The sequence below is a fragment of the Oryctolagus cuniculus genome, chromosome 1, assembly GCF_964237555.1.
Source record: "Oryctolagus cuniculus chromosome 1, mOryCun1.1, whole genome shotgun sequence".
NCBI lineage: Eukaryota > Metazoa > Chordata > Mammalia > Lagomorpha > Leporidae > Oryctolagus > Oryctolagus cuniculus.
This window is the reverse complement of record NC_091432.1, coordinates 128242149-128266428: the sequence shown is the minus strand read 5'-3', so window position 1 is coordinate 128266428 and position 24280 is coordinate 128242149. Positions and strand designations below refer to the sequence as shown.

General features: G+C 48.1%; 1 protein-coding gene across 4 annotated transcripts in view; it reads right to left on the bottom strand.

Annotated features, from left to right (window-relative positions):
• The window catches only part of JAM3 (junctional adhesion molecule 3), a 159633-nt gene extending 136718 nt beyond the window's left edge, over nt 1–22915 (bottom strand). For 2 of the 4 annotated variants that reach the window (XM_070048394.1, XM_008248363.4), the window contains exon 1: nt 3167–3323. In XM_070048394.1, the coding sequence (XP_069904495.1) occupies nt 3167–3308 (142 nt within the window). In that variant the 5' untranslated portion in view covers nt 3309–3323. Of the gene's footprint in view, nt 1–3166; nt 3359–19929; nt 20006–22750 lie in introns of those variants that run through there. The other 2 variants (XM_070048397.1, XM_008248362.4) reach the window with 2 other exon arrangements.
• Nucleotides 22916–24280: the final 1365 nt, after the last annotated feature.

The following is a 24280-nucleotide window of genomic DNA, read 5'->3' as shown; positions in this document are numbered from 1 at the left end:
TTGATTTAAGCCTACTCTATGGGGCTGCCTTAAGAACAAATTCCACAGAGTTCAGGGATTTTGTAGATAATTCTGTCTGGATGTAATACTCCAATTACTTATGATTAAGTATCTTCAGTAACTATCCATTCAGTGTCCCTAGCCTGAAGCACTCCAGAACAGATGCCCATCAACAAGTCATATGGGACTGAGCAGCTGATGTGAAGCATTTTGTGTTTTCAAGACAGGTGTTCTTTGTTTTTTGTTTTTTGTTTTTTTAAACACACAGGCAAATCTAACAGTGGTTATAATTTTCAGATAATTAAAGAGAATAAAAACAACATAAAAGAGTAGACCATTCTAAAATACATTTAAGGAATCCAAACAGATGCAAATGGAAGAATTCAAATTTTCTTTTAAAAATTTCCTGGTAATCTTGATTTTCAGATTTTGTCTCCTTCTAGCATACAAACTATCTTATCCCAAGAATGCAAACTGTTACTATTTTAACTCTAAATGAAGCACTTCTCTCCAGGACATCAAAAGATCTGGAAGCCTAACAGTAATTACTACCTAATCATTCAAAAAAGACATGTGGCATAACATTTGTAAAGCTGGATTGCACCTGTCACCAATTTAACAAAAGACTATTTTATATACAAACCACACAGCTTATAGCACTGGATAATTTGGTTAAATTGATCCCTAATAAGAACTCCACTGTAAAATGGAATAATTCAGGTAACCAAATTGGATTAACACAAATAAGTGAAGATTCCACATAAAGACACATAGGACATCATTCTGGGAACATCAGTGAATTTCTCCGTACTCTGTTTCTTCATCCACAATGTGATAAAAATAAAAGTAAAACTTCTCAGAGTTGGTATCAAGATTATATGAACTCGTACATACTACATTCTTACAACAAAGCCTGACAAAGGGCAACTACTAAAGAAGTGTTTGCTGTTAATCAGGAAACAAAGTGGTTTAAATGAAATTACTGAATAGAAATAGTAATTGAAAAGGATAGTTATAAAAATTAAAAAGACATGATATCATGATGGGATATTAAAGTTTAAGCATGGGCTTCTCTAAGCAAATAACATAAAGAGACCCTTATTAAAGAAAACTTACTACATCTCTTCAAATCAGACCAATATTCCCTGCCATCTTGATTCTTTGTCACTAGTCTTAGCTTGAAAATGTTGATTCTTCTTCCTAGCTCTGCAGTTAAACAAGCTTGACAGGTAAAGCAAAATCAGAAGTTAAGGGTCTAGGAGGCCCTTAACATTTTCTAGTTTTATTACCAAACCACCAAGTTGGAACTTAACTCCTGAACTAAACTGCCAAATGTTTCTGCCATAAAAACTGCAAACTTTCATGTGAACAGACTTTTTCAACAATAGAGAGCTGTTCCAGTCTGTGAATAGGACAATGTCAGTGTGACCGACACAGTGGGAGCTGGACATTCCTGACACCCTTGTCCCTGGACAGCCTCCTGTCGCTTCTGTCTCCAGCTACATTTGGCTTTGGAGAGGACTGTCAGGAGAAGTCTATGGCCATCCTCAGTGAGGTGAAACTTACCCTGTGCCACAGAGCCCTGTTTCTAACACTTCTGTTTGTAAGCCTCCCTTTTGACTACCACCTCCCTAAGCATACCACTTGAACGAACATGAAATACAAGAACGCTTTGTTTTCCTAAATCTGCCCACCCCCACTTCCAAACAGTCCCTTCATGTTTTAAACGGTACATTCTGGAAAACATCATGGGATGACAGTGACAACTGCAGAATAAAATGACTTCAGAACTTAAGAAGGTCCTAGTAAAATCAGGTATAATTGACAATTTTAACTCCTTATGGAATTAACAAGTGAATGGTCTTGTGATTAAGTGTAAAGCTGGGAGCTGGTGACCACTGTGCAGGAGTCTCATGCAGGGCATCTAGCTGATGCTTTGGGGTTGGACTGCTGGCTCCCTGCTTGCCCACATCCTAAGGCACACACTGCCTTGGCCTTATCGCAGCTTCTTTTGCAGACAGCCAGCAGAGTGACCTGGCCAGGTGAGGTCTAACCTCATCACCTGTGGACCACGTGGACCACGGTGATGAAACAGAGAAGATTGGCATCTGGACACTCTTACCACAGCTACACCAGACGGTTGCTTCTCCTGCTGATTCCCCAGGCCAGCTCCCTTCCTTGCAAGCCTCCTTAAAAATTCCAAAACACCTTCATTCAGCAGGAAGCCTGCTATTGTCCTCATCTAATCAACTTCTTATTTCCTTTACCATCAAACCGTGTCCTCTTCGTGGGAACAAACTTTTCAGTTACAAGGCTTTGGCCACCTGAGGAAGGTTACAAGGGAAGGGGAGGAAGTGCGGAGTACTGCTTTGGGCGAACACTGAGTTTGAGTCTTCTCCGTGACTTAGTCGGAATGCAGCCTTGGAAAAGATTTGACTCCGAAAACGGGCTAATGAAACACCCCGCCAAGTTGTTGTGCGGACTGAGACCCCAGCGCCACGCGCCCAGCACAGTCCACGCCGCCGTTCAGTAAACGCGTGTTGCTCGGCTCCGGCTGGCTGCCCAGGGAAATCAGATCTAACGAGAACTCTGAACAACGCGGGCGAAAATGAACCAAACTCTCGGGTTAGCCCCGCGTCCCGGTGGAAACGGACCTGATGCTCTTCCAGGGTGAGGGTCTGCGCGGTCTTGCGGCCAGGTGGGGACAGGGCAGGGTCTGAACTGGGCCCCCGGCTGCTGGATCTCCGGAAGCGAGCTCCTGGCCCCCTTCCTTTGTGCACGGCGGACCCCGGAGGCCTCGGACTTCTCAGGCACGAGCTGCGCTTCGCCCCTCTGCCCGCTCGCCCCGCTCGGCGCAGCTCCGCAGGGCTCTGCAGCAAGTTCCCGAGCCCCCGCCCGATCTGGCCCGCAGAGGCAGGACCCCCGCCCTGGGTGAGCCCACTTGCTCGAATCAGCCACGAGCTGGGACGAGCCCCCGGCCGGGTCCGGCTGCCCCGGCTCCTCACAGACCCTCCCTCAGGAAAGCGCCGCCGTGAGGCCCGGGACCCCGGAGTCCTCGCAGCCGGGACCGCTATTCCTGCCCCGACCGGCTCCGCCCGCTTCGGCTCGCTCCGTCCCCATCGCCCCGGCACCCCAACTGTCCCACGGCGGAAGCGCGCGAACTCACCCCTGAAAAGCAGAAGCAGGAAGAAGTCGGGCAGCCGGGCGCAGAGCCGCAGAGGGGGCCGCCGCCTCAGCGCCATGACGAGCCTTCTGAGGGGCCGCGGTGGCGCCGCGCGTTCGGCTCGCCCGGCCGTCCCCGCGCGCATGCGCTCGGACGGCCGGGACCCTGGGACCCGCCCTCAGTTACCATAGCGACCACCCAGCCGGCCCGAGCCGGTACCATGGTAACAGAGGAAGCTGAAGTCTGTTGCTATGGATGCAGCGATGCTCTGGACTGGACCCAAGGGTCTCTTTCAATGAATTTGGTGGGGGGCGGGGGGGAGGCAAAGAAGCTTATTGAAGAGAGGTACGCATACATTTCTGTAGCTATACAATGAGTCCATCACGACAGGTTTGAGAAGGAACACTCATTAAAACCGGGAAAATGAAGTGTCTCTTATTTTATGAATGAGGATGCAGTCTAATTATCTTGAAAGCACGTTTGCCCTCATGTCTTTTGGGTCCCCAATTACAAATGCAATGGAAAGGAAAGTGCTGAAATCTGCTTAAAACATAAGCAAGATGCACACTATACAGTACACAAAAGCAATGTCTTGTCAAAATAAAAATACTGTGATTTGTTTCTGGGGTAGATCAAAAGCATAATAGTATATACCCACATAGTTTATTAGAGGGAAGGTAAGCTAATTCTTTACTCTGATTTCTGAATGCCAGAGGATTGTAGGGCTGGGGAAGAAAAATGGAACAGAATCTTATAGGTGAAGAGAAGGTTAAAGTGAATCAAATATTGGACTAAAGGGGGCAGCAGGCTTTGAAGTGTTACTTAATACTGTGGGAAATCTTGAAACAGATTATATTTTATCTAGTATGGGAAGTCCATGCCCAATGTTCCCAGAAACAACAGAGTAACAATTCTGAGTACATGTATTAGTAAAACATACCACAGCTTCCAAAAACTAATATTTTTGATGTTTGAATTAAGGACTTCGATTTTTCTGTTACTGTTTTTAATATTTTTAGCTTTTGCAAAATAGAACTATATATATGTAATATATACTAAATTTATACAATGACCCTTCAAAAAGTTCATGGACATGAGTATTATGAAGACACTACATGGATTTCAAAAAAATATTTGCACCAAAATACACTTAGCTCTTTATTCCACTATTTTATTAACTTTTCAAATTACCCTTGTATACAAATGCCAAGAGACATGAAATCAGCTGATGTTGTCACCAAGAACATGCTTTGACTACTGTCACTTTTGTCGCTCCCCGTCTTTGTGGAGGAATGACACTAAACCCTGCCTAGGCTTCATATCCGAGTCACGGCACCATTATGTCGCTCCCCCTCTTCATGGAGGAACGACACAGGACCCTGCGCTGTTCTTTAGTCTGCTCGGCCCTCCCCGGGTTTGCTGCTGGTTCTTCCCGGGTTGGCTACCGTCCCTTCCACCTCCGTGGAGGGGCGGGCCCCCCTGCCACTTTCCCCACTTCCACGGGGGAGCGGCACACCGCCAGCCGGCTCTCTTGGAGGCTGCTCAGGTGTTCCTTCAGATAGATGTTCCTGGTGCATGTTGTCTCCCTCCTCCTTTATAGCCCTCTTTCACCAATCCCAACTCTGCTACCCACACGCCGAGTACACTGCTCTCCTCCAATCAGGAGCAGGTCCTGCTGTTTATTGGTTGAACTGGAGGCAGCTGTGTAGAAGCTGTTTCCTCCTCTCCCAGCGCCATATTGTGGGAGAGCAGATGCATAGAATAAGTCTTAATTCGAGTAACAGTCTAGTCCGAGTTGCTCCCCACAGATCCCCCTTTCTTTTTATTTTTTGGTGTTGATACACGCCTGTCTTCGGTGCCCCGCGGCACACACTCTGCTCTGCTTGCTAGAGTTGCCCACAGGTGCTTACAAGCCCTACCAATCAGGCAAACCGAATCCGGGTCCTCTCTTCGCCATGTTGTGAGGAGGTTTTTAGGCGCTGATTCGTGCCTGTGTTCGGTGCCCTGCAGCGCATGCTCTGCTCTGCTAGAACCGCCTGCAGGTGCTTACAAGCCCTATCAATCAGGCAAACCGAATCCAAGCCCTCTCATTGCCGTCTTGTGGGGAGACTTATTGGTGTTGATAAAGTGCCTGTCTTCGGTGACCTGCAGCTGCCCACAGGTGCTTATCATCTTACTAATCAGGCAGACCGAATCCAAGCTCTCTCATTGCCGTGTTGTGGGGAGGCCTTATTTTTCTCTATTTCTCTATCTCCGGGCATTCCTATTTCTCCTATTTTACTTCTATCTGCCAGCATTCCTATTTCTCTCATTTTACTTCTAAACTTCTGTTTCTCTTATCCCCGCGGCTTCCCGGCGCCCGCCCCGAGGCTGCTTCTCGGCGCCTCGCCCCACAGCTGCTTCCCGGCTTCGCGCGCACTCCGCGGTCTCCGCACCCTTTGCGCCCGCACCACGGCCTTCGCACCAACCCCGCGTTCTCTCTACTCGCGCCTCATGCACTCTCCCCGTTCGTGCCCCGCGCACTCTCTCTGCGCGCGGCAGCTTCCACGAGTCACACAGCCTAGCTCACATTTCCGCCACCGGTTGGTTTAGTTTTCAGTCTAAGTTCCCCAGGCTAACATGACGAAATGCAACCTATAGCTTACGTCTCCGCTCCCGGTTTGGCTTCCCGTCTTTTGCTCCCTGGGCTAATCTGACGGATTCCAACCTGGCTTACGCATCTCTGCCTCTGGTTTTAGATTTTCGCCTTTTGCTCCCCAGGCTGACTTGACGAATCCCAACATAGCTTACGTCTCCACCTCAGCCTGCCCCCACAGCTTCATTTTCCCTAACATTTTTCTCTACCCGGTATGTTTCCTTAAGTTTTCTTCCAACAATATTCCCCTCTCATTTCTCCTGGCTTCTCCCCACAGTCCGTATCCAAGTCTGTTTCTTCTAGGTTTCACTTTCGCTTTCAACCTTAGAGATTTCTCCCAGCTTCCCCCCATAGTCCGTATCCGAGTCTATGCCTAGGCTTTCGATAGCTTCTTCCGGCGCCTTTTCCGTCCGGCTTTTCCCTAGGCTCTTTGCTAGTCTCTCTCTCCAGTATTTTCCCACTTCTTCCCATTTCTTCCCTCCTAGGTTTGCTATCCAAGTCACGGCACCATTATGTCGCTCCCCGTCTTCGTGGAGGAACGACACTAAACCCTGCCTAGGCTTCATATCCGAGTCACGGCACCATTATGTCGCTCCCCCTCTTCATGGAGGAACGACACAGGACCCTGCGCTGTTCTTTAGTCTGCTCGGCCCTCCCCGGGTTTGCTGCTGGTTCTTCCCGGGTTGGCTACCGTCCCTTCCACCTCCGTGGAGGGGCGGGCCCCCCTGCCACTTTCCCCACTTCCGTGGGGGAGCGGCACACCGCCAGCCGGCTCTCTTGGAGGCTGCTCAGGTGTTCCTCCAGATAGATGTTCCTGGTGCATGTTGTCTCCCTCCTCCTTTATAGTCCTCTTTCACCAATCCCAACTCTGCTACCCACACGCCGAGTACGCTGCTCTCCTCCAATCAGGAGCAGGTCCTGCTGTTTATTGGTTGAACTGGAGGCAGCTGTATAGAAGCTGTTTCCTCCTCTCCCAGTGCCATATTGTGGGAGAGCAGATGCATAGAATAAGTCTTAATTCGAGTAACAGTCTAGTCCGAGTTGCTCCCCACAACTTTTATCTTCCTTATAAATCTCTAAAACTGCTCAAACCTTTGCACACATGGAAATTACCCTCCCCCCAATCTCATAAAGATAGATAAAAATATAAAATAACATTCCCATCTATTAGATTCTATTGATATTTTCTTTCCTAAGCCTTCTTTCTGTTCTGAAGTCACTAATAAATGTGTGTATAACTTATTTTATAGTGATGGCCTCTCTCTCTGCACCAAACAGAAAATAGAGAAATTTAAGAGTAAAAAATTCTTAGGTCCACTGAGAATGTTTTCCTGCTCTCTCTTTTCTCAACTAACTCTTGATCTGCTGGTCACGTGGCCAGGCAAATTTACCTAATTGGACACACCTTTTTGGTTACATGGGCAATGTGGGTTGTGTCTGTGGAGTTTCAGAAACAGGAGTCTGTCACTCCTCTGCTGGATCTCCTGTGTTCAGTGTTGTGACGTGATTCTGCCTCTTACATGCTCTTCTCACTGGCAAATTTTTGAAACTCAGTCTGAGATTACGAAGAAAGAATATTCTGTAAGGGGCGGATATTCCTAGGAGAGTGGCTGGCAGGTGCTTCATTGTAAAACACTGATATTGGGGCCAGCACTATGGCGCAGTGGGTTAAAGCCCCGGCCTGAAGCGCCGGCATCCCATATGGGCGCTGGTTCTAGTCCCGACTGCTCCTTTTCTGATCCAGCTCTCTGCTGTGGCGTGGGAAAGCCGTAGAAGATGGCCAAAGTCCTTGGGCCCCTGCACCATGTGGGAGACCCAGAAGAAGCTCCTGGCTTCAGATTGGCACAGCTCCAGCCATTTCAGCCATCTGCGGAGTGAACCAGCAGATGGAAGACCTCTCTCTCCATCTCTCCCTCTTTCTGTAACCCTATCTTTCAAATAAATAAAATAAATCTTAAAAAAAAAAAAAAGCTGATGTTTCCTGGTGGAGTTCTGGTGGCGTTACCAGTGGCTGAGACATGTTTCTGGGATGGAGGCATAACTAGAGTTGTGGCAGGGCCAGGTAGGGCACATTTCACTGGGATGTGGTCTGCTTCTCCATGGGGTTCCACTGTTTCCTGGAGAGCTCTGGCCCTATTCAGAAGGGGATCAGAGCTCAGTGAGGCCAGAACAAAGCTCTGGAAGCAATGAACAGAGTTACGGAGCCTGTGCCTGACACATGATCCACCTGAGTATGTTTATTTCCAAAGTCTGGCTTACTAAAGAGAGACGCGTTTCTTACAAAAACTCAGGGCACTAAATTCACTGAATTTAAACAATGATTTGCAATACTGTCCAATACAAAGAAAATGTGTAAATCAAGTGGCAAACAAAGAGTTGGCTTCCTGCGAGACTCACACCTGGGTACACTGGAGGAGTCTTTTTCTTGTAAACTTGGGAATCTTACTTAACTTCCCCAAACCTTGGAATTCCTGTTTTTAAATTAGGATAACACTATCTCAAATGGTTATTGTGAGGATCATGTGAGATTAACACCTGAAACATACTAAGTGCTCAGTAAATATTTATTCCTTATGCCCCTTCCTTCTTTCACTACTGTGGTTCAAATTAGGCAAAAATGGTTACAATATTTCCGAAGAGGCTTGCAACAAAAAATGACTTTCAGAGGCGATCAGATGGAATAAGAAGCAAAGCTAGAGTCCAACATCAATGTGTGTTTATTCTCTTGGTGTGACCGTATTCTTAAAAAGTAGCATGATCACGATTTCTGTTCTGTCACTGCCACTGTTACTCCACTGGACAACACGCGGAATCCACCCTCACAGCCTGAGAGAAGTTGGAGCCTTTGAAGGAAGACTCTGGCCCCACACTTGTCCATTAAAATGTTCCTCTTCAGGGCTCACCAAAGGTCGGCTTATGTTCCTGTTGTTCCATTCCCCCCACCCCAAATCCCACCTTCTTTGCAGTATTTCCAACGATATTCTCCCACATTTCACTTCATCCCCTGCCCCTTCCCTTCCAAAGTATTTATTTCATTTTACCTAAATAGGAGGGTTCCCCACATCTAGGAAAACCATAGCAGACATAACCTCAGTCTCCTCCAATAGGATAATCTGCTTGTGGTCTATAAAGAAAGCAAAAGACATACTAATGCCAACAATTAGTCAAGTGGCTTTCTAGAGAGAGGCCTTTATCATATCTATTTAATAAACCTCGTGTGTGGTGTGTGCGTGTGTGTGTGTGTGTCTTTAAGTAATCTTGTGTGTCTTTTACCAGGTTTTAAAGTAAGTCACTCACTTACACTGGAGCAGGAGTTAAAATACCCTGGTTGCATCTTCACCAATCAAGGGCTCTCTACTCACCAGTGCACATGAAAATAAAATACCAATAGAAAAAATAAAGGAAACAATATAGCACCATGACAACAGTGGATAAACCAACAGCGGATACAAGCATGCATAACAGAACCCCCAGACTCTGCCAGACCCAGAATGTGCTATCCCAAGACTGATATCCCTAAGAATTACAAACCCTGTCCCAAGAAGAGTATCACCCATGCTGCCCTGCTTCAATTCAGTTCTTCCTCTGCAGATGACAATAAGCAGGGTTTGGCTTGGTGCCTCCTACAGACACCAGAGAAAGGGTGTCCAGGACAACTAGTATACACAGTCCCCAGACACCCTTCCAGGAGGGACACCTGCAATGAGATGAAACAGACCAGCCCTCTCTGTGTTTTTTTTTTTTTTCCTCCATTTGACGTGAATCATTGCTCTGGACCTGGGGGAAGGTGAAAAGCTATTTTCCTGGGCTGTGATTCAGGCCTGGGGACACTGGAGAGCCTCAAGGACATGCATGCTGCCTTGTCTTAGAACAAAGTCCAGGAATCCCTGCTGCTCATGAGCTCTGCAGTGAGCCCACCCCAGGTGGACCAGCCTGGAGTTGTCCCTGAGGGTGGTCACATGGGGTTCCTGCCATGCAGAGCTGCTCCGGTTGTGTGCCTCCAGGATGCTCCAACTACTTTGTTTACAGATTGCAGATATTTTTATCCCAGCCCTCCAATTAGAGGTAATTTTCTCTTCACACAAATTGCACCATTGAGTGTTTACTTCCTGGAGGCACGAGAGATGGAGGGCCTCTGCTGTTCTCTCTCCTCTACTACAACATCCCTACAGGGATGTTGCACCTTACACAGAGTTCCAGCTGAAGTTAACCCTTGTTCCAGGGCTTCGGGATGGGACCAATTCTTCCGGAAGCCTCTGGGCCCAGGGTTTAGCAGGGTCACTTGTACCACTCAGACACTTCCAGAAAGGGCGAGAGTGTTTTCTGTGGTTGCCCCTGCAGAGAATTTGGATATCCTGTTCCAGGACTGAACATAATAGGGATTTGATTCTATTTCCCAGGTCTCTAGTGTGAAGGATTATACCACAGGAAGACTTTTTCCTGAATATTATTCAACACCACATCTCTTAAGCAACTGAATAAGAGGCCTGGGTAAGACTCTATAGTTTGAGTTTAATCCCTTGGAATTATAGTCCTATTTAGGATCAGGAGGAGAGAATGTGTTTGTTCCTCATGAGTGATGTCACAATTGTCAAAGCACTCAAGACGCTCAGTAGGAGCCTACTCCAGTGGGATGACCACTCTGAGCCCTACAGAGAACTGGAGCTATCCAAACCCTAAGACACCTCTGTTTCTAGTCACACCTGAGTCCATTCATTCCTTCCAGGCAATGTTTTCTTTTCCAACCAGACATTGTTCTATAGTATTGCTTGTCCAGGGTACCTCAGCCTGGCAACGACCACAGCCCAGTACAGGCTCCAGGGGGGCTCTGCTATGATTTAAGACACAGACTATCCTTGTGCACTCCCCTTGGGAAGGCAATGGCATCCCCACAGCCACCAGTCTACAGCAAGCTTTGTCATTCTCATCTTCACTGATAAAATGATCTTCAGGCAGCTCTTCCCATATCCACTTTCCTTTTCAAAATGCTGAGTAGGTCAGCGCCTAGACCAGTAATAGATGGACTAAGTTGGAGTGAAGGAGTGAAGGAAATCTCTTACGATGGCTAAAGAAGTCATGACTGAAAAAGGAAGTCCCACGTTCATGAGCATCACATCTTCAACATCTCATACTGCAAACTCATCTCTCCTCTTGAGTCTGTCACACTGAGCAAATTGTGGTCCTCAAAACTTACAAGTTGGGGCTGGCACAATGTTGCAGTAGGTTAATCCTCTGCCTGAGGCTCCAACATCCCATATGAGTGCCAGTTCTAGTCCCAGCTGCTCCTCTTCCAATCCAGCTCTCTGCTATGGCCTGGGAAAGCAGTAGAAGGTGGCCCAAGTCCTTGGGCCCCTGCACCCATGTGGGAGACTGGGAGGAAGCTCCTGGCTCCTGGCTTCCAATTGGCGCAGCTCCTGCTGTTGTGGCCATTTGGGGAGTAAACCAATGGAAGGAAGACCTTTCTTTCTGTCTCTTCCTATCACTGTCTGTAAATCTACCTCTCAAATTAATAAATAAAATCTTTTTTTTTTTGACAGGCAGAGTGGACAGTGAGAGAGAGAGACAGAGAGAAAGGTCTTCCTTTTGCCGTTGGTTCACTCTCCAATGGCCGCCACGGCCGGCGCGCTGCAGCCGGTGCACCGCGCTGATCCGATGGCAGGAGCCAGGTGCTTCTCCTGGTCTCCCATGGGGTGCAGGGCCCAAGCACTTGGGCCATCCTCCAACTGCACTCCTGGGTCACAGCAGAGAACTGGACTGGAAGAGGGCAACCGGGACAGAATCCGATGCCCCGACCGGGACTAGAACCCGGTGTGCGGGCACCGCAAGGCGGAGGATTAGCCTAGTGAGCCGCAGCGCCGGCCAATAAATAAAATCTTAAAAAAAAAAAACAAAACAAAACTTACAGGCTCCCCCAGGCTGCTGAAGTTGCTTATATAATACCTTTTGGCTGTAGTATCCCCTCCCCTTCAGCCTTGTCAGTTTTCTAAGTTCACCATGCCTTTTAGAAGCCTCTTAAAGCTTCATGTCCTCATGGAAGTATTTCTTGATCCAGAGGTCTCTCCAAGATGATTTAGGTAACCTACTTCTGTTCTTGTGAAATAAACTGTGGGTGCACCTATTTTGTATTTTATGGTAAGGCATTGCAAAATTCTGTTTTCTCTGTGGTTCTTTTTCAGACTTCTAGAACATAATACTGAGCTCAGCCTTCATTCTTTGCTAGCATATGTCTTTGGGGCTATGAACAATGCTTTAGCTTCATCCACAAATAGCGATGTACATTGTCTTCATCATCACTTGTTCCCAAGTATTTTACAATGTCACTTAGGATCTCTTTATGGCCATCATCATTTACAAGTCTGACTTATTAGTTTCTCAACAGATAACCATATTGCCATCACCAAGAACAAGTTCTGTATAGAATCAAAAGTTTTGTCTTTGTTGAGACAGGCTTTATGACTTATAAATGGTTCTTTTTTCCTTCTTCTTCTTCACACAATTTGTTGAACTCTGCTTAGCATAAATGTGTATAAAATCAATTGAAAATAGATCTCGGTAAATAATAAGAGTGGGAATAAGAGAGGGAGGAGGAAGTTTGCAACCATAAAGCTGTATAGTTCTGCATACATTCCTACAGACTTACTTCTAAGGGTACAGTTTAAAAACTTGCCAAGAGACCCCAAATCCCATTAAGCCGGGTGATAAAAATGCCATCTCAACTGTTAACGTGATCATACTAAGTGTTAAAGTGAACATATAGATGGGATTAAGTGTTAAAGATATCATATAAATAAGATTAAGTGTCTGGCAATAATAATAGAATTAAAAAGGAGAGAATGTTGCAACATGGGAAGCAGTCCACACAACAGACTCATGGAATGACAATCACTTTAAATAGCACTCTGACCTCATAATCAGCCCTTAAGGCATTCTGGTCTGGCTGAAAAACCCATGAAAGCATTTCAGACATGAAAAACTAAGATACTGGGCAAAAAATATCCTACATGAAGGATCTCTGTGAGACTCCAGTGGAAAGAAATGGCCATAAAAGAAGTATGTAGTTTTCTCTGAAGGGAGAAGAGAACTTCCACTTTGCTATGGCCTTGTTTAAATACTAACAGAGATTGTGGATTCAAAAGGCTTCCGTAGCCTAGGCAGTGCATGTCAAGAGCCTTGAGTGGTCACTGACATCATACATAAGAGTGTTAATTATAAACAGGTGTCACTGTGCACTAACCTCCCCTGTAGGACCTCTGTCCTCAATGAGTTGTATTATGAGAATTAAGTGTAAAACTTGTTCTAAAACAGTTGTGTGTGTGTGTTGTGTATGCGTGTGTGTGCAAATTGTTGAAACCTCTACTTAGTATAAAGTTGGTCTTCTGTGTATAAAGTTAATTGAAAATGAATCTTAATGTAGAATGGGACTGGGAATGGGAGAGGGAGGAGGAGGTGGAGTGAGTAGGGTTGGGAGGGCAGGTATGGTGGGAAGAATCACTATATCCCTAAAGTAGTATTTATGGAATTTGTACTCATTAAATAAAAGGTTTCTTTGGAGAAAAAAAAAGAAATGGTTCTGTTTTTAAGGTCTTACACATTCTTTTTAAAATATTTATTTATTTATTTGAGAAGCAGAGAGAGAGAGAGAGAGAGAGTTCTCATCTACTGATTCATTCTCCCAAGGCCCACAATGGCTAGAATTGGGCCAGGCTGAAGCAGAGAGCAAAGAACTCAATTCAGGTCTCCCATGTTGGTGTCAGGGACCCAATCACCCTAGCCATCACCACTGTCTTCCAGGATCCACATGGCAGGAAGCTGGAGTTAGGAGTCTGGAACTGGAGCCAGGCATTGGACCCATGTTCTCCAATATGGGATGCTGAGTCCCAGTCAGCATCTTAACCACCAGCCCTAATGCTCTCCCCAGGCACGATTGTTTAAAATGTGCTGTGTGTGCTTAAAAAAGAAAGTGGGCCAGCTCTGCGGCTCAATAGGCTAACCCTCCACCTGCAGCGCCGGCACACCAGGTTCTAGTCCCGGTCGGGGCACTGGGTTCTGTCCTGGTCGCTCCTCTTCCTGTCCAGCTCTCTGCTGTGGCCCGGGAGTGCAGTGGAGGATGACCCAAGTGCTTGTGCCCTGCACCCCATGGGAGACCAGGAGAAGCACCTGGCTCCTGACTTCAGATCAGCGTGGTGCGACGGCTGCAGCGGCCACTGGGGTGGGGGGGTGAACCAACGGAAAAGGAAGACCTTTCTCCATGTCTCTATCTCTCACTGTCCACTCTGCCTGTCCAAAAAAAAAAAAAAAAAAAAAAAAAAAAGTGTAAGGGCAATTAATTCACCAGTTAAAATACCTGCTCCTATATCAAAGTATCTGGGTTTGATTCCCAGCTCCGGCTCTAAACCCCAGCTTCCTGCTATCAGAGGTCTTGGGTAACAGCGATGCTGGATCAAGTGGTGGGGGTTTCCTGCCATTCACACAAGAGATCTACACTGAGTTCCTTCATCCTGACTTTAGCCTGGCACAGTCCTGGCCTTTGCAGGCAGTCAGGGAGTGATCCAGAAAGGGGGAGATTTCTCTGTGTGTCTGTCTCTTTGTTCTCAAGCAAATGAATAAATTCTTCCCCCAAAAGCATATTCTTTTTTGTAAAGATTTATTTTATTTATTTGAAAGACAGAGTTACATAGAGAGGTAGAGACAGACAGAGAGGTCTTCTATCCACTGGTTCACTCCCCCAGATGACCGCAATGGCCGGAGCTGCACCAATCTGAAGCCAGGAGCCAGGAGCTTTTTCCAGGTTGCCCACATGGGTGCAGGGGCCCAAGGACTTGGGCCATCTTCTGCTGCTTTGCCAGGCCATAGGAGAGAGCTGGATCGGAAGTGGAGCATCCGGGACTAGAACTGGTACCCATAAGGAATGCCAGTGCTCCAGGCCAGGGCTTTAACCCACTGTGCCACAGTGCAGGCCCCAAGCATACTCTTTAATAGTTGTATAAAAGGTGCTAAATATAAATTCATTTATTTACTATGCTACTCAAATCTTCAATACTTTTGTCTCCAGGTATAAGCATTGCACAGACGTTGCAGAAGTGGCTCACACAGGGCATCTTGTTGATGCTTCGGGGCTGGACTGCTGACTCTTTGCTTGTTTATGTCCCAAAGCACACATTGCGTTGTTCCTTACTACAGCTTCCTTTACAGACAAGCAGAACAGGACGACCTGGCTAGGCCAGCATAGGCTAATCTCATCATCTGTGGTCCTCAGGCATCACCATGAGGAAACAGAGAAGGGAAGTCTTGCCATGAAGCTGGTAACAAGCCTCAGTGCTGGACACCAGAGGCTAGAAGCCCCTTGACAATTTCACCAGACCAGATCCTCCACTCTTGTAGTTTCCTTAAAAACTCACAAACACTCTTTCAGCAGGAAGATGGTTCTTAGGACTCAGAGAATTAGCTATCGTCCTCACCTACCCATAGATTGTACTTTACACTTCCTTAATCCTCAGCCCTTGTTGGAGCCCTCCATGGAGCCTTCGTGGCTTCCTCACACAGGCCTATTATGCACTGTCTTTCCAAAAAGCACAATCTTCAAGAGGAGTAAAATTATACCCAGTGCTCTCTCTCACATCAGGTGAGAGTCGTGATTTCCAAATCGGCTCCTTCCACTAACTGGGAGCAGAGCTCATCTTAGCAGATATCCAGGGCCTACTGCACAGTGTATGTGAGAAACACGTGAGAATGGTAATTACAGAAACACACACCCACATCGGGGTCACAATGATGCACCTTGCAGAACCTCCTCTAAGGAATACCTTCATACTCAGAATTTTGGAGGACATTTTCCTCCTGAATATGGAGAAATACCTGAACTATAACTTCTGATAATCACCTTCCATCATCTACACACCCACCCAACAAGCATCACTCTGTGGGTGCATGGCTGGTACCAAGCTGGGAACTCGGGACCATGGACGACACGCACACAGGTTCCTGCCTCAGAATGTCCATTGTCCGGTGGGAGGGGCAGGGAGGAGAGAATGATAACCAGGGATCTGGTAGCCCTCAGGATGCTGCTGTCCACTGATCTGGAGCATCACACAGAGAAATTCCAAATGCAAGAGAACAGAAAAGTTAAAATGCATGCAGAACTTGAACTAGCGAAAGAGACTCCCAATCAACTTGCAAGTCAGAGGCAAGATACTGGGAGTGAGGGAGGAGTGGGGGAGTGGATCCCCTGGAATGAGGGGAGCAGAGACAGCACCCACTAAGTGGGGAAGTTAGGGCCCTGGAATTCAAATCCTGCTCCTTCAAGGGAAGGTGGCCAGGAAAAAAAAATATTCCATCAGGTTTTTCCCCAGGCTCTAACTAAGAAGAAAAAAAATATTTTCCGGTGAGAAACTTGAGTCTCCATGCCTGTGTCCCAGGTGGGTGTGGGGTGTGAACTTCTAGTATCAAGTCCCCAGCCCATTAACACCTGTTCTCACGCTGGGGAAACCTCAGCCCAATCTGTAGTAGCAAGCACAAAACTCTTCCAAGGGTACCCCGAGAACAAAAAAGACCCCCACAGAACAAAACAAAGCAATCCCCGTGAAGATGAGCTCACAGCAAAGGTACCAACTGCAGGGGAAAGCCTGCCCAGAGAATCAGCCCTGCCTGAGCCTGAGACAAAGAAATAACCTAAAGGGGATGATCAAACAAGGAGCTTATGAGATAGGAAGGATGAAATAAAGAGGGCAGGTGGATGAGAAACAGAGCCGTATGGAACTCTTAGAAATGCAGCTAGTCAGAAAACAAAGCCAAAACGGGAGGCCCTCAAGGGAAGAATTAAAGAGTAGATGAAAAGAAAGCTAGTGAAATTAAAGAGATTATCAGGAAGAATCCCAGGGAGGTAAAGACAGGGAGCTATGGGAGAGGTGTTCAGGGATGTGCAGCATAGAATAAGAGTTGCAGTGGAATAACATCACAAAGATGTAAATAAAGAAAGAGGTAATGGCTCAGAATTTTCCAGAATTGATGAAAGACATGAATCCTTAGTTTGCAGAAGCTATCCTAAATATAATTTCCCAGAATAAAGAGATACCCTATTTGCTGAGTTGCATGGTCATTCCCGAACATAATACAATAAAATACTAGAACCCAAAGAGAAAAATATCAAGATTAGTTACATTAAAAATACTGGATATTTGCAATGAAAACACAGCCACAGGAGACACTGGAATAATTACTTCAAAGTCCTCAAGAAATGAGAAGTCAGTCCAGGACTCACCAACCAGCTAAATTATGATTCTGGGGCAAAGGCATTGAGGCTCAGTGGGTTAAGCTGTTGCCCATGATGCTGGCATCCCATATAAAATGCCAGTTCAAGCCTTAGCTACTCCACTTCTGAGCTGCCTGCCCCCATATAGGAGACCCAGATAGAGTTCCAGGCTCCTGGCTTCAGCCTGGCCCAGACCTAACTGTTATGGCCATTTGAAGAATGACCTAATAGATGGTAGATAACCCTCTCCTCTCCTCTCCTCTTCTCTCTCTCTCTCTCTCTCTCTCTCCTTCTCTGTAACTCTGCCTTTCAACAAATAAATAAATGCAAAAAAAAGAGCAAAAGCAAAAAATCTGAGAGAGCTTATCATCTTTTACTTGTAGAAAGAAATACCAAAAGATGCTTTAAAAGAAAAGCTTAAATGGGGGAGGAAATTGTGTCTGGAAAGAAGCCATGGAGAGAAAAAGTTTAGTAAGGAGGTAGACATAACTACACTTTCTAAAACTCGACAACAATAATAGTGTATTCTGTGAGACTTAAACCAATAACATCAACAAGAAAACTGGGGTAAGAAGACATATGGAGTATGAGAAAGCCAGTAAAGGTTTTCAAAGCAAAGCATATACTTTCGTCATGTAGGAGTGCTCCTTACAAGAGTATAAGGGCAAAACCCATCTTCTAGACCAGGAGTCTGAGAAAATAGGTATCTGACAAAGGGCTGGGTTGTTTGGAGAAGGAGAGGAATTGCAGGCTGTCCTGTAGGGGGGCGATGCGGATCACATCTAGCCCCACCTGATCTTTCCTGGGCAGAATTAAAGCACCCATTCCATGTTCCAAAGTATTTTTGGAGGCATCTCTGAAATAGCATCTATCATTTCACACATTCCTCCTGTGCATATGTGTATAGCACACAGTGGGAAGAAATATCCTGCACTCCAGTTCTTTTCAGAGGACGGCCAGGGGTGCACCTGTCCCCCACCCGCCCACCCCCGCCCCCCATGCTCAGAAGACGTCAAGTGCCTGGCAGTTTCTGCTTCCTGGAGTCTTGTTTCTGGGGAGTGAGAGCACAGTGTCCTTGCTTCTAGCTGGGACAAACTCAGAAACATAATTTCTCCTCCCAAGTTCCCCTAGGCATCCCCTGAGGCTTAGATGTCCTTGAAAATGTGCTCTTGGTGGCTTCTTTCCCTTCCCTGACCTGCTTCCCACACGCTCTGCATTTCCCGTGGGGGCAGCACCTCACCCCCAGGTCAATCGTCAGTACAGAGTGGGGTTTGCCCCTCCCTAGAGGCAAACCCTGTAACAAGTTGTCATGGTGCATTGGGCTTCACACCAGGCACTCTCAGAAACCCCAACACACACACACACACACACACACACACACTCACACACTTTCCCTTTCTATTTTGTCTCCCTGAGCTGTGCAGTGCATTAGCCAGCATTTTCCATACACCAGGTGGGGAGTGGGGACGCCCAAACTTTCCTATGGAGCGCTGGTCCTTGGTTAAACCCTTTCACTTCTTTCGGATATCGTATATTCCCCTCTCTCACCAGTTTTCTAAATGGAATGAGAGATCCAGGGGTATTTTGGAAGAAAGAAAAGCCTGTGGCAGACACTTGTGAAGGATTAGGAGTCTCTTCAAGGCCTCAAAGAAAGCTTTCCAGCCACTTCTGCCTCTCCACCACCCCCTTGTTCTCCTCGGGGCTAGAGCCCCTCCCACAGCAGGTGCCGAGCCTTGTCCTGCCTGCACCCAGATGCCAGCCAGGGAGAAGCCTCCGGACTCCCTCTGCAGAGTCTGAAAAGTATTAATAACTGTGGCAGGGAGGATTAGCCATATGCCACCTAATTCCTGCTAATCAGGTTTGAGGCTGAGCTTGTGTTCGTAAGTAACAGATGAGCTGGGCGGCCTCCCCCAAGCCCGGCTGTGCTCACAGCCAGGCCAGCCCAGCCCCACAGCAGGCCTGGCTCAGGGCTGCTCCTGCCTCTCCCTCACGTGTCTGCTGGATTCCTTCTTCTCCCTGCTCACTCCTCAGACCGGACTCCTGTTCCCCTCTCTTAAGTTATCCATTCCTCAGGCATGTCCCTTGCTCTGGGCTTCCGGGCAGACCCCTTTCAAACGGAGGCCTCCCGCCTCTTCCTCTGTCCTTTCTCCTCCCTGCCTGTCCCTCCCCCCACCTTTTTTTTTTACACACACAGACCCACGCACACATAACTTCCTTTGCATCAGCAAATTGTTCTGACCCTTAGTTGCCCTGGGAAGGTCAAATCCAAGGACCTGAGGCTTTCTTCCTTCCCCTACTGAGACCAGCTTCTCCCGGGTGTGTCTTCCTCACAGGCCCCTGACCTCATAGAAAATTCCAAATCAAAAGCTCCTTCTTCTCTCGCACGCTTTGTTCTAAAAGCTGCACAGAAGAGGCTGCAATCTGACAGCACTTCTCGACTGTTTCTCCTCCCCCACCTCTCTCTCCACACTGGGCACTCCAAGGTCAAATGAGCTCAGCCCTCCAGCTGGACGGGATCCTTGTTCCCGTCTCCACATGACGCTGCGCCTGTCCTCTTGGGGACGTGTGTGCACGCCCACACACAAGCATCGGCCTTGCTGTGTACGAGGCAAACAGGTCCTCTGCAGGTCCTCGCCGCGGGGACGTGGAGAGGGTGGAAGCGGCGTGGCACTGGGTGTGAGGCTGAGAGGAAGGTGGATATGTGGTGTCTGCTCACCAGCGGGCTTCGGGCAGCATTTGCAGAAACTATTGAGGAGTGTCTGGAAAGGGCCTTTGCAGGAACGTGCATCAAACGACAGATACGATCTGAGGTGGGAGAGATCTTTGATTTTCGTGATCTACGTGTCTCATGGGTTGTGGATGAAGAACAAAAAGGAAGCTCACCTGTGCTGCTTCGAAGCGTCAGACCCTCACAACATCCAATTTCAGGGCAGCCACAAACATCCAGGGTGTGGTTTTCCTGCAGGAAAGAGCTCCTTAGACTAAGACAAAAGCATCTTTGACCCTGCCCCACAGAGCTCCAGCCTCAAGGACAAACACACACGCAGAGCTCCCCCTGTCGCTCACAGAGCCTCTCAGCTTTCCACTGGCACTTAGGGCTGCTCCTCTCCCATCTGAATCACGGCTTCTCACAGCAGGGTCCAACGGCAGTGGACCTCTCAGGTGCCCTGGGTCCTGCTCTGGGTCACAGACGGCTTCCAGAAAGAGAGGAGAAGCAGCAAGAGCAAAAGTCACTTCTGCGAGTCCTCCCCGACCGGGTCTCCAGGATCCCCCGGGTCAGCCAGATCTCCAGTCTTCTGAGCTATGTGGCTAATGGGGAGGACCCCCTTCCTGTCCTGCACAAGCCATTTCCCCAGCCTCACTGCTCCACCTTGTGGTCGATTCGTACTATTACAATTCTTGTTCCTTCCACCTGTCCCGCCCCCTCCCCCTTCCCAAGCAGCCCTTTAAGGCCAAATGCTCACTTTAAGTGCCTAATCGTTTAGTGTTCTGTGTAGAGTATTTTAATTCTGTGTCCCAGTATTTTAAGAGTCTGTGCTTGTGGACAAGAGCCCAGAACTGGGCATGCACATAAAACAGTCGAAGGTGAATGTGAATTTGTATTCCTGGTGAGGATGAGGAAGAAGAAAGGAGACCTGCCACAGGAATTCCAAATATTTCAAACTGGGCTAGGAAGCGTCCAAGCCAGGCCTCGCCTCAGCTTGCTAGGCAGATGCTTCTACCATCTTCGAAAGCATTTATTTACTCTTCCAAAAAAGGCAAGCAAGGAGGACCAGCAGTCTGGATTGCTACCCAGGGGTCATCTCTTTGCATCCAGGGACCCTCTAGGGAGAGGGGAGTTGAGGACAGAAATGTCCAAGGAGCACCGAAGAGGACTTCAAAGGCCTGTGACCTTGAGAAAACTGCTTTGCTTTACACTGAAGAGCCGTCCCTGAGCCCTTGACCTTGGCTCAGGCCCCATCCACCACACTTCCTGTGTGCACAGACACACAAGGACATTCTGGTTTCCCCAAACAGAACGTTGCTAGGAATGCCTGCCACATCCCATCTGTGCCTTCCAACCCCATCCGTCCTCCAGGCAAACCCAAATTCCTCTTCCTCCATGGGACTCCCAGCCCCGGGCACATCCCCTCACCCTCACATCAGCCCTCCCTGGAACTGCATGGATCCCTCTCCTGGGAGCACTGTCTGGAGCTTCGCGGTATATTCTGGTCATCTGCAATTTTAAATCGTGTCCTCTCCAGGAGACACTGTGTCTATTTGTGGACACTGTGTTACATTCATCTTCACACAGCACTGTGTTCTAGCCATATTAAGAGTGGAGCAGACCTCTTATCAGATGAAAAGGATTTTTTTGCCCTTAAATAGAATTCCTCCCAGTAAGTCTCCACGAATGCTCTCCATGACCCCAAGGTGGGTGAGGTGCTCTCAGGATACTTCTAGAAAATGCATTCTTTCCCTGATTTGCAACAACTGCTTTCTCTCCCACTGCATAGCAGCTCCTTCAGGAAACAGACTACAGCTGCCAAGTCTCCAATGGACTATGTATGGCAAACAGTAGGCACTCAACAACTACCTGATGGATGGAGAGACATATCAGTGAACTGATGGGTGTAGATGCATCAACACACAGGAAAGGAGAGGGGATCAGGGGGTCTCTGAGATTTGTTGAAGCTCTGACACTTTTTGAATAAGGAGCTCAGGGGTAGTAGACACTATCTAGAAAACAACCCAGTGGTCGCTGGAGGGTTGGGTGGTGATTTTCTTTGAAAGGGACATGGTCTTCCTTTTCCATTCTCTGGGGAATTTCGTGTTCCCTGAGCTTAGTGGGGCGAGAACTTGGCAAAATCTCTGGGGCATTCATTTTGTCACCCAGGGAGGGTAGGAGGGTGGATGGGTGGGAGGGGAACTGTTTTGGGAAAGAGTGTTGGGGAGTGTTTGTGTGTGGATGAGTCAGGGCCAGGGAGCTGGGGGGGAGGGGGTTAGTTCTCTCCAGTTGACAGTGGAGGGTGGAGGATCACCAACTGTCTTTGGAAAGTTGGGGAAGTTTTCTTAGTCATAACTTCTACCAAGTCAGTTGGAGCCTTATGTAACTGGAATTTTATCCTCCAGCAGCAGAGTATGATGGCGTCAGAGTGATTGCCACCCTTTCCCCAATAGTCTCACTTCTCCCAGCTCCTCCTGATGGCCAGAGCCAGGGGTCTTTCCCTGTCCTTGTGGGCTAAGGCAGGGTTGTTCTGCTCCCCTTGGAGAAGAGTTTAGATAGTCTTTGCACAGCCTGCAGGAATGGCTCAATGCCTTTGGGGGTGTCTCATTGCCCTCCTTGCAGTTCAACACCAAGAGTGTTGCAAGAAGCCAGGCCCCCATAGCACCCGGGGATTCCTGTGTCCACAAAGCCCCAGAGGCAGGTCATGCATTTTCCTGGCTGCAACCCTGCCCAACGCTGCTGGCAGATGTGACTATCTCTTTTTTCTTATCTCCTGGTTCTCCAGGCGGAGGAGGATGTGTCATGGGCTTCCTGTCTCCAACAGCACAGCTGATTTGCCTATCACAACCTGAGTTCTGTCAGCAACAGCTCCAGATAGGGCCTGACATGATGTGTGTGTGTGTGTGTGTGTGTGCACGAACATGTGTTAATGGAGAGAGATGCTGATGGTGAGAAGGCAGAAACAGGTTGGGAGGAGCAAGGACGCTGGAGACTGACCTGGATGAAGGGATCTGGATCCATTGGGAAGAGACAGAGATGTCCAGGGGTCTGTGCAGAGCTGGGGGGCCCCCAAAGAGCCTCTCTGAAGTAGCTGATTGCATCCTGGGGCCTGGGTGTGTCCTCCTTTGTCACTTGCTGGAGGAAGATGTTCTTTCTCGTGCTCCAAGGCTGTAAGCTTTGGAAAAGACAAGAAGGGAACTGTTTTTCACGGGGGCAGAATGCATCCTGCCCGCTGCTCCCCAGAAGAGGAACGAGTGGGCACACTTGAGAAACAAAGCTGGGAAACGAGGATGAACTTCCTGACAGTGAGGATGGCCACTCTGGCCCGGTGGCCCAGAGGAAGAACGTACTCCTGGACAGAGCTGCAATATCAGGCATTCAGCCAACAGACATGCACTGAGCAACAAGGGGGAGCTCTCAGCGAGGAGATGGTGGGAGGGAAGCAGCAGCTGGTGGTTTCTGGGGTCTTCTAGCCCAACATGCCAGCTCTGGTCCTTACTCCATGCCAGCAAGTCCCAGAGGACCAGAGAGGCTCCCTGACAGAAGAACAGACCTCCGAGGGGGTGGGAGGGAGAAAAAGAGCGAGAGCGAGAGAGCGAGAGCAAGAGTGAAAGCGAGAGAGGGAGAGAGAGAGAGAGAGAGAGGGGCTGGGCAGTGAGGGAGGGTGTGGGAGGGGCTGGGGAAGCTCTCAGGCTGCTTTCCTATTGATCCCCTGGTTTCTGAGCTGCAATGCCTTGGCAAAGGTGCTGCTGCTGACGGGGCTATGGTCTGAACAAGATGTGGCTTCCCACTCACGCAGACATCCAAACTCTAAGGTCATAAGTTCATTGCACTGAGTGGGGGACAACATAATCCAGCTATGGCGTTTGGCAAGCGGGTCTAGTGGGAGGTCCTTGGAGGGTGGTTTATTATAAGGCCTGAGTGGGGTCCAGCTGCTCTACCTGCTGCCTGGATTGCCATGTGAGCCTTTTTTTTTTTTTTAAATTTTTTAAATTTATTTGAAAATCAGAGTTACACAGAGAGAGGAGAGACAGAGAGAGAGAGAGAGAGAGAGAGAGAGGTCTTCCATCCACTGGTTCACTCCCCAACTGGCTGCAACCGCCAGAGCTGTGCTGATCCGAAGCCAGGAGCCAGGAGTTTCTTCTGGGTCTCCCACATGGGTGCAGGGGCCCAGTGACTTGGTCCATCTTCTACTGCTTTCCCAGGTCATAGCAGAGAGCTGGATGGGAAGTGGAGCATCAGGAAATGGAACCAGAGCCCATATGGGTTGTCGGTGTTTCAGGCCAGCGCGTTAACCTGCTGTGCCACAGCGCTGGCCCCATTCATGTGATCCTTTTTAAGACCACGTTCCTCTTCTGTCATCCACTGCTCCCATGAGAGGCCAAACCCGTGGGACCACCTAAGCCTGAACGTGAACCTCCAAAATCGTGAACTTCATGAACCTGCTTATTTTTAAACAAAGTGAATTGCCTCAGGTATTTTGCTATAGTGATAAAAAGCTGAGTAACGCCTGCTCGTACTGACTAA